At 34.8% G+C, this 11007-nt stretch overlaps 1 protein-coding gene across 1 annotated transcript in view; it reads right to left on the reverse strand.

Annotated features, from left to right (window-relative positions):
• DENND1B (DENN domain containing 1B) overlaps window positions 1–11007 on the reverse strand; it is a gene marked incomplete at both ends in the record, with an annotated part of 155120 nt that overhangs the window by 39911 nt on the left and 104202 nt on the right. Inside the window, one exon of the mRNA XM_082002748.1 lies at window positions 3227–3352. Within this exon, the coding sequence (XP_081858874.1) occupies window positions 3227–3352 (126 nt within the window). The remainder of the gene's footprint in view (window positions 1–3226; window positions 3353–11007) is intronic.

Genomic DNA, 11007 nt, shown 5'->3' on the forward strand with positions numbered 1-11007 from the left:
ATGCAATACTTGCTAATGTAAAGTGTAGCATATTACAAAAATAATTTTGGCAGTATTATCAATTTAACTGATTTCTTTAATTCAGTACCCTGATTAGATAAAAAAAAAAAACCAACAACTATTTCCAGTTTTCTTGGAAACTTTTACTGGATTAAGATTTTTATTATCAGTTATTATAGAAAAAAATAGGATCACCTTTATCTATTATATAGATAAAATATGACATAAATATCACATGTCATATTTCCTGTCTCTAATAGAGTAGTTAAATTTTCCATATGGTCTTTTGGAGTCCCATGAACTCCTTCCAAGACCCCTGAAGCTTCCCATTTTTCCCTTTTTCCAATCATTTTTTTTCAATAATTGCTAGACGTTTGTTCAAGACATATTGCTATACCGAGGAGAATCTGTCCTATCCTGAAAACAAACAGTTGCACAGAATGAGTGTTCAGTGTGATGAACAGCGTTTGGAGTGAAGAGAAGTGTTGGATGAGGACAGATACCACCAAAGCTGTTCTTTACTCAAAGTGAATATTAATGACAGTTGTTTCATGTTTCAAGTTAAAATCATACAGAACACACTGTTGCAAGAAAAATAGCTCACTTAAGCACACTTTTCAACTTACAAGCAATCGATAACTATCCAAACACATTATTTTATTTTTCATCAGGATCATCATGTGATCCTAAAAATGGTACCCCAAAACCTATCAGTTCTTGAGTCTGAAAGTGTGAACAGTTTATTTACAGCAAAAATATTTCAAATATATATAGAAAATAATCTCATTTAAGTACACCCCCTACAAATTTTCTACATGAATACTACTTGAGCTCCTGAAAGAATGTAAACAAAGTTCATAGCTGTGGTTTAGATTTCCTTATTAGATCTAGCACCATAGACTCCAAACCAAAGCATAGTATTTTATTTGCAATTACAATTCACAAGTTTTGAGATTCCTAACAAACGGTCCTAATACAGTCAAACGTGATTTGATTTTTTGAACTTCACAACTCACCGTGCATTTAACTGAGTTCATAAGGCTCATCTAACATGACCTGTAAAATCATGGGACAACTCATCTTTAGTTTCTACTAATCCAGAGCAAATCCAACTTCTAATAAATTTTTCTATCACAACAGAATTTTTTTTAAATACTGAAATTAGTTAAAACAATGTGAACACAGCTCAAAATAACAGTTACTTTTTTTTTTTTTAAATATGCTTTGTCTTTGGACAAGTTGATGCCAATCCAAAATATGCTGGTATTTGCCAGCAGAACCCTGCCTGTTAAGATACTCTGAAATAAAATATCTTTAAAACAAAACAAAACAAAAAACCATCAGGCCACAATGGTTTCATAAATATCTTCTCTTATATGCAATCGGTGGAGCCAAAAAAAATAAAAAAAAACCTAATCAGCCAATACAAAATGCCAACGAAAATAATGCAGAAAGACAGACTGCAAAGGTCACTTGGACAAACGTTTGCCAGTTATAATGATGCATGATGCACTACTTCCAATACAGTGCAGATGTAGATATCTCAGATATGCCAAAAGATAAGCTGCAATAAAATGGAAATCAGTTAAAAGGTGAGCTCACTTCAACAGAGACGTGAACCAGAATGTTAAAGAACTTGCACATTCCATTCAACAAACTTACCAAAACAAAAGAGCCTGTTTCTGGGCAGAACAGAGGTAAGGACATCAACCAGGCTGACATCACTCTGTTTGCATATATCAAACGTAGATTAAGACCCTTGTTGCCTTAACAGCTCTTACTGCGAGCTGCCATGAGTTGACCGACACAGACCAGCGTCCTCGTCTTTAGACTAAGGGGCAAATTGGATAACCCCTCCTGAAGCAATGTCAGGTAACACCACTATGGAATAAACGACAGCTATCTGTTTTGTTTGAGTTATTTGTTTTAATGAAACTAGTACTGTGTTGAACTTCAGCAATTTTAAAAAGAGGTACAGTCGTTCCAATATAGCATGCGAACTGGCTTTCCATATCATAAGAAAAGTATAATGACTGATGGACACAAATACTTGAACTAAACACTTAAATACTACTTCATTTCTGCATGCATTACTTTTCATCTCAATAACAATTGTTGTCAGTGGCACAGACAGCAAGAGTGTAAAACGCGCACGGCAAAAAAGACTACCTGTAAGAGAACCACTTGAGTAGAAGGAAGACCCTGCCGTACTGTATTTTAATGTTTCCTCCAGGAAAAGGCCTCATCTGGAACTAATAACTGTCCTATCCATTTCCAACAAGGAATGCCACATAGTTCCCTACCCGACAACAGAATACACCACCCTCCTCACCCCCAAACAAACATCCACCCATGCACCCACACACCCCCCCCAGTTTTACAAACTTGATGCCTCAAGCAAGGATGATTTTCTCCTACCAAATCTCAATATTTATCAGAATCCATCAAGAACACCAAACATCATATCCTCAAAATCTGATTCAGCCAATGTCATCTCAATGCATTTTACCAAATGGAACTACTATCAGTAGCTTGCAAATATCATAAGAGAAGAATCTGGACTGAGAGGCGAAATGAATCTCCAAGTTTTTTCTGATAAATGATTTCATCTCTAATAGGCTCAATATGTGCCACCTTCATAAATCAGAAAGGATCACAGTCCATAACACATTCATCTACTGAGTACCAGCAAAACATCAGAAATACAAAGTCTGAAGTTCTGATGGGATGAAATGGGTTTTCTTTTCTCCTAATGTCTCAGTGAAATCAAGATAAGTGTGTAACAGAGAAGATGTGTGTTTGACTCCTATGTGGCCTCTGCTAGGAAATATACAGCTACTGGCCTCAAACACAGCAAAGTCTCTGGACCGGTACAGCCAAAAATGACGGATTCTGAAAGGCACAGCCTCTTCAGTTCTTCACCACATTAAACCAAGTGTCTAAGTAGCTTCATTAATACCATCTGATTGTATACTAAATAAATTATAACAGTGATACAAGTAAGAAAATAGCTGACTTTGGATGGGTATTTATTTTTCACTACAACTCACCATCAGGAGGTGGTAGTGTCTTCTAAATTGCCAATGTATCCTTAGCATAAAGTAAGATTTAAAATATTTTCTTTAAAATGTTTCAGACTGGGATAAAACATTTCATATTTTCCTTTCAAAGAATGAGGCTGTGCTCTTATAAATTAAGGAAAAAAGAGGTAAAGAAGACGCCTTACTGGTTTGTATCTTAGTGCATCTCTGTAGGATCCAAACAGTGCTGCCTGTGCCCGAAGAAAGGCCTTGGCTACTCCATCACCCGTGGCTGTAGACTGCTTTTTCAGTTTATTTTTCAAGGCCGAGACCTGCACGACAGAGTGGAACAGTTAAATTAACACCTCAGAAATTGGTACAGCGAGGTATGAACCCAATCAGCAGGCAAACCGTGGTGTCTACAGGTCAACCAAAAATTCATCCTCCTCCTTGATAGCTTATCTTTTTAACTGCAAAGAGCACCTGCTGGTCTGTTAATTGAAATGAAAGCAGGGGATGATGGTAGAGTGCTAATGCAAATTGGTTTATGCTCTCTTTTTTTCACAAGGCCTCTTGACATACATAAGCTTAATTATTTTACAGTAAACTGCATGTGAGACACTTTTCTGCATTTTTTTTTCTCGATCATAACATGTACCTACTTGTTTTGAATGAAGACAGTTGGATATTTTTTATTTATACTATATGAAGGCTTATTTTTAAGGACTCTTAATGATCACTTAATATTCTGGTTTAGGGAAATTTTTTTTTTCTTAAGTCAAATTACTATCTTACATCATTTCTCATGCACCATGGGAGTCGCTGCTACCACTGTCAAATAGTTGAGAAAAGTTTGTGTAAATTTAGTGAAACGTTGTCTTTAGAATTGCTCTAGGAGATAAAACATGTGAAAGGGAAAAAAAAAGAGAATAATACTTACAAGGCACTTGTAGTTAATAAAAAAAAAACACCCACAAACAAACCACCATTCTTATTTTAATGCTTGACTTTTTTTTTTTTTTTTTGAAGGACGTCTTTTCTTACTTGGCAAATGGCAATCACTGATTATATAGAATTGGAAAAAAAATTAGAAATATAAATTTAGATGATACTTTGGAGAAAAATCATATAATTATGGAATTATTACAGTATTCTTTAAAGATATGTAGAATTACACCCAGTTATAGTCTATAGTCTCCTAATTATCAATATGAGGGATATCTGGAGAAGTCAGTCAACTCCAATTACGTTGAATACATGTTTCTACATCCCTTTGTATTGCAATATACCCAATAAAGCAATATTTAAGTCACAGAAAACTATACAAAGTAACATTTAGAGTTACTTTTTAAACAGAACATTATAAATACAAACTATCACCGAAACAGCTTTCATTCTTATGAATTCTTATAAGCAAGAATGAGTATCTTTTTGTTTCTTCATGCAAGCAGTCCTGACTCTCTTGTAGATGATGATTGTAATTGAAGTGTCAACCTAATTAACAACTAAACTTTGAATAATGCTAATGAGAGCTGAACATGGCATCAGAGAAAAGACCAGCTCTACAGGTGATAAACCTTCACAGTAGTGACATTTTCCAGTGTAAAGTCACAGTTACTGTGATCTGATCAAAGAGAGAGACCCCATTGGGTCCAATTATAACTATAGTTTTGGAAAAAAAAATTATTGAGTTATGATGTTCATAATCTATGCAGAAAGGCCTTTACAGTATAGGTCTTTTCCCCATAGCTGTGATCTTTTCAATTTATATCCAAGCTCCATAGATCTAGATAAAAGTTTAGAGCCTGATTCGTTTAGCCCATGGAAAGCATACACCAAGGCTCATTTATGGTTTTTTTTTCAAAACACAAAAAAAAGTACAAGTCTGAGTACAAGAAAGAGTTAAGCAGTTCAAGGTTGAAAAACTAAATGCATGTTTTGGTTTGTTCTTTGGTTTTGGTTTTTGTTCTGTACCATATGATTATTTTAAAGTTATTAAAAATAAGGTTTATTTAATTCTGGGGGAAATAAATGTATATATCCTTTATACAAGGGAAATGTGCCCATCATCATTAGCTCAGTTTCACTAAAACAAAAGCAGTAACATGAAGCCGAGAAAAGAACTGTCAACCTTAAAATGTTTTCTCTGTCATTACAGACAAAGCATCTTGTAAACAGAAGGGAGGGAAAAGGTAGAAAATCCTCTACATTCTTTTAAATCTACATTCTTCTAAATTATATCTTGTGAGTTTGGGGAAATAATGGCAGATGGTAAGACAGGGTCAGAGAATAAAGGGGTAAAGATGATGTAGAGCAAAGGAATTATAGGAAAAAGTGGGAGATGTGAAGGAAAATCGTATTTTCTGACTTTCTCAGTTCTGGCAGACCCTACGTACCCCAACAGGAATCGATAAACAGGATGCTTTAGGCAAAAACGTGTTAGAAAGGACAATCGAAAGCAACAAATCTCCCACTTCACTGCAGTATTGGTACGTTATTAGTTCAACAATATTAGGAACATGCCAACGGGCTGGCAGTTTGAAGGCGGGTTCTCCAGCACGAAAGTGGTAAGTCAGATGCACGGTTTTGGTGCTGCCACCCTGCAGGGAGCTTTAGCCTCCCAAAGGCTATGCTGGAGTTCAAAGAAAGTTCCTCCCGCTAAAAGGCAGGAAGAGCTCTATGAGATTATTCTGCAGAAGTACAAGAAGCACGGTGCTCTTAAGAAAAAGCCTGCAGAGATCATGTGGGCCACAATCCTGATTTCCCAATCGTAACAGCCAGTCTTGGCCAAAGCACTCTTGAAGCACCCTTGAGAGCTGCCCAGGTTTCCTCCAGGTTGAGGTCAGCCAACATGCATGCAGAGGGACAGTGGGGGCTGTCCTTTCTCAGGGCTTATCCCACCACCAAGAGATGGCAAATCCAAGCTGCACGTTTGGGTAGGTTGCCAGCACATTCTCCCAGTTTCACAGTTTAATCAAAGGTATCGTGAAAAAGTAGTTATAACAGTCAAAACAGTAGGCACAGATAAGAGACTGGGTGCTTTGAACTGCTTAGAAGGACTCGGTGCACAGCAGGATCGTGATAGCTTAAATCCATGAACCTAAAACCCAGGAAGTGTGAGATCCTTTTGGGTGACATCATTAATAGCTCTTAAAATTTCAAAGAAAATACACAGTTCTGGCACCAAACCAAAAAAATACCAAGCAGCATCTTTACCAAAATTGTTTCCTCATATATGCTTTAATCCAGCCATCTATCTACGATTAAGAATGCCAAACTTTTTTACTCCCCTTCTTTGCACGTCTTGGGCAGAAATAGCTTTTTAATAAAGTTTAAAAATAAAGAACTGCAAACAAACCAACCACAGGGGTTAAAATGCTGTTACAATTTATTTCTGGAAGACACTAGTGATCCATTTCAGAAATGGTATTATTAATTTACACTAGAAGCAAACTGGTTTTATCTTCTCCTAGCAATGGCTTCTCATAGGAAGGCGACTTCATTGAATGGACTGCTAAACACTACCAGTGAAGAGCAATCAGAGCTTCAGCAAGGTTTAAATCAATAGAATAGTTTTTCAGAGATTTAGAAAGTCAGGATATTGGTAGGCAATTTTTCTTTCTTATGTAAGTAAGTATATCTAAAACGTAGAAACTTATTGCCTTAGCCATTAAAAAAAAAAGCACTATTTTTTTAAATAGTCAATATGTCCTTGCTAAGATTCCTAAAATATACTACTTGATCAGAAACAAAGTGTGACTAATACCTCTTCAATATTCATGTGAGTAGAAGAATAGAACTGCACATAAAGTTTAAAAAGAAATCAATAAAATGATGTAACTATTAATCAAAGCTTTTGTCCCTGCAAAAACTTATGCACACATATAAATGTAGGCACATATAGAAGTATTCAAAATGTTTGTCGACTGAGAAATGAAGAACCATGTACTGGGGTTCCCAACAACTACCAGATCTCTAGGGAAAAAAAAAGATATCCAGGCATTTCTCCGGTATCAGTGACAGTTGTTATGCTTTAAACTGTTTTTTGGTGTTCCCCATCAGATCACATCACCATAAAAGTAAGAGAGAAAGTGAAAATCTTTTTCTGATGGCAGAGAAGAGAAATAAAACAAACACCTTACAACAAAATGGAATCTGATATGACTTAAATCAATATTGTTCATGAAAGGGCTTCTACATATTTGATACTATCTACGCACACCGGATTTAGGCATCTCAGCGCTCCAGCATTTAATCACAAATACTCGTTTAGATGAAAACAACTACTTAAATGCAAATGTTTTCAAAATTAACTGTACTTTTCAATTTCATGTTCTAGCTTCTAAAACTATATGAAGGTTAAACAGAATCTCAATTGTAAGAATTTATTTAAAATAAACAGTTGCCTCATAACACTGCAAGCACTGCTGACTGCTCTGAGTTTCTAAAATATATTAGTAATATTTTTTGGCTATTCTCTGATGGGAAAACGTAATAATTTACAATATTTCTATTTTACAAAAAATCTTTTTAGTTGCACTGTTACACGTTGACCATAACTTCTTTATAATACTATTAATAATTGTATTTTCAGAAATAATTTGCACTCCCAGTAATTGTTTTACAGAGTAACTGTTTAATTTTCTACATGAATTACAGCCTACTTCTCAAATACTACTTTGAGAACAGTAATGTTCATACGCCCAATTTACGGTGTTAAAAACCTGTGACTTTAAGAATCTCAAAACAAAAACTCTAAAAAGCCATTTAGATTCTGTATTGCATCATAGTGTGTAGGCACCACACGCTACAAAGGCTATGCATCTTTCAACAGCTCTGTAGATTTTATGGTTAACAATATTTAATGACCACAGAAGACGCTAAAAACCTATAAAGCCTATTGTTTTCTGAAGGTCGTATTTATAAAAGTTCTGCTTAGTGTATGGAGAAATCAGTACGATTTTGTTGCTAAACATGATGTCCTCAATTCTCCAAGCTTTTTTTGAAAGTGTTCAAATTTGAGCAATGGAGTAGTCTTTTTGTCAGAATTAACTGCAAGCAGGTATTGCAGGATCAGGCCCAAAGTTTATTAATTTGTGTCTATGGTCTCCCCTAATTTATGTACAACACAAATGTTCTTTGTCTAGTGTCTTACATTATTAAAGTAGTGATCTAAGTATTATTGTATTAGGAAATCGACTCCCACAGAAGTAGCTACTTTTTTTTTAATTTATTCTAAATAGACAAATTCACAGTGAAATGATGAAATTTAAAAACAAGTGTTCTTGTCAGAAGAAAGGAAAAAGAGGGTTTTTTCCCCCCTCTTAGAAAACAAAGGATTCCCAAAGTCTTGCACTGATTTATTTTTCCAATTTTAAATACCTTAGGAGTAGCGGAACTGCTACTGGCATGGTAGTATTTCTAACAGTCAATAAATCTAAAATATTATGTGTGAATATTGGAATGAAGCCATTAAGAAGATTACAGCATGCAACACAGCAGAGGGTCCACATGAAAAAAGGACTGGTAATTCAGGACAACTGTGACCACTGACCTTTGCACAGTCAAGACCACTGGTCAGTCTGACAGAATAATAGAGTTCACATGCATAGAAAGTCATCTAGCCTGTAACTATAATTTAAATGCTTAAGTGAATGATTCAAAAATGCCTTTAAATCTCAGTTAATTTATTATACCGTTTATTAGGCAACGCCATATAATGTTTTTTCGATCTTAAATTTATCACGAAAAAAATCACAATCAAGAGTATTTTAATAGACATGTTACTTATACATGGGTAAACTATTAAATACCTATGCTGTGAGGACATCATCAGACTTATTGATCAAGAAAATAATTACTCCATTTCCTTCGGACACAAGAAACAGTTTTAGAAAACTCTTTGAAAATACTGCATGTCTTTTTTTAGGCTCTTAACCAACCTGGAATCAATTTTTGAAAGGGATATTAAGACTAGAGCTTCTTTTATATTTTCAGTTCTTCATTCTATTTTAACACCCTTCAGAGGTACTCATATTTTTTTCATCAGAAGTTTTACTACTTTTGCATGTATCCATAGGAGGTTTATTTATATAAGTTAAAATGCTTCACATATGTAAGTATCTTTGACATGCGCTTTAATGTGTTAAGTCTAACTTACCATTTTGACTCCACATTCCTTTCTTTCTAACTGAGATGTTAGCAGTTGCACTGCCCCTCGTGAATGCAAAAGACAAACAAGCATTTTATCATTTTCTGAGCCAAACACAGACATTGTCTGTGGCTTTTGTTTCCAGGTTTGCCAACTATAATTGTATATGTTTTCCATTCAATTCTTTAATTAAAAAGTGCTTTACAGATTGAACTAGAGGAAGAGATGGGAATATTCAAATTAAAAGCTTCATTATAAAATCCTCAAAGTCTGCAAATATATTTTGCATAAATAGTTGTTCTGGTTTTTTCTATATTAGATATGGAATGACAAATTTTAATTCTACCGTATAGTCTGTACACTTGGATAACCTTCGTTAACATTAATAATAATAACATGCATATATCCTGAGGGAGAAAATACTTCTAAAAGTATGAAGATCTGTATCACTATTTTCTTCATACTAGTCTACTCATTTAGAGATCATTTTGATATGCATCTGTAAAATACATGACAAGTCCCCCTCATTGAAAAAAAAACATTCTTACTGTTTGAAGGACATCCAGCTATAACTCCAGTATCTTATGGAAGATGATGCCTAATTCTCAATTCTACATCTAGCTATTATTTGACAAGAGGCATGTACCTCCATGACATTATAACCTCAATGTTATTAGCTGAATGCATTGTCAGTTAAGATTACCGACACACCAGAAAACGACTCATTTTTTACTTAACTTGTTATACTCTTGAACAATAGAGTACGGTCAAAATTATTGTGTATAGATGTATGTATGCATGTGTGTATATTTTTTCATACACTAACATAAAATCACAAAATATCAGAATAATTTTTATACAGTACTTTACATTTCTGAACTATAGTTGATACTGAGTCAAAAGAAAGGCTGACCAGACAATCTATAAAAAGTCTAGATTTTAACATCATCAAAATTGGAGAACTGACGTTAATATAATCATGAGGAGTTTGATTTCTATTGTACCAAATATATACAAATTACCAACAAAACCAAAAGACACAGCATGTCACTGCAGTGCCTTACTTTAAGACGGTTTGTTTTCATGATTTACAATTTCAGAAAATGTAACTCTTTGATTTCACATTTTGATATAAAATTCTTTGTGCTGACAACCATTTGCGATAGCTTGAGCATCTGTAACTAAATAATCAAAACAGCGGTTTCACAATTATATTCTTTTAGAGCTCTATTGGGAAAAACAAGGTAAGTGAATTTTGTGACTATTTAAAATGATATACAGAATATGTTCCCCTACAGGCAATAAGTAAAAGAAAAGGGGGGGGGGGCGGGGAGAGAACACGGGGACACCCTCTGCAAGATCAAAGTCCAGAAAGAACTGGCACTTAATTTATCATCCTTTGCAGACAAAAGACAGTTTTCGTCATTTCAAAAGGATCAGATGTCTTTTATGACAAACTGGGTTTGCAGTTTAATTTACAAATAGAATTCTAAGTAAGCAGTCTTTGCTCTGCCAAAGCAAATGACAAACAGTATAGGTTTTCATTCACGCAGCCCTCAGCAGGATAGAAGAGATTAAAATAAAACTGAAATAATTTAGAGAAAACAAATAAATGTTTCAGAAAGTTGAGGAAGATCAAAGCCTGAATTTTCTGACCCCAACTGTACAAGCATTTCTTATTATATTGACCAGTGCCATCAGATCATTAATTAAAAGGAAAGCGCTGGCAGGTGGCAGGGAAGCAGAAGCCGATAATTGGCCCCCTTCTTCTTTTTGCCTTCAAAAACTCTCTCGTTCTTTTGCAAGACATGCCACTAGGCAGACAGAAATGCCTAC

The sequence above is a fragment of the Phaethon aethereus genome, assembly GCF_964289735.1.
Source record: "Phaethon aethereus genome assembly, chromosome: 8".
Lineage (NCBI taxonomy): Eukaryota > Metazoa > Chordata > Aves > Phaethontiformes > Phaethontidae > Phaethon > Phaethon aethereus.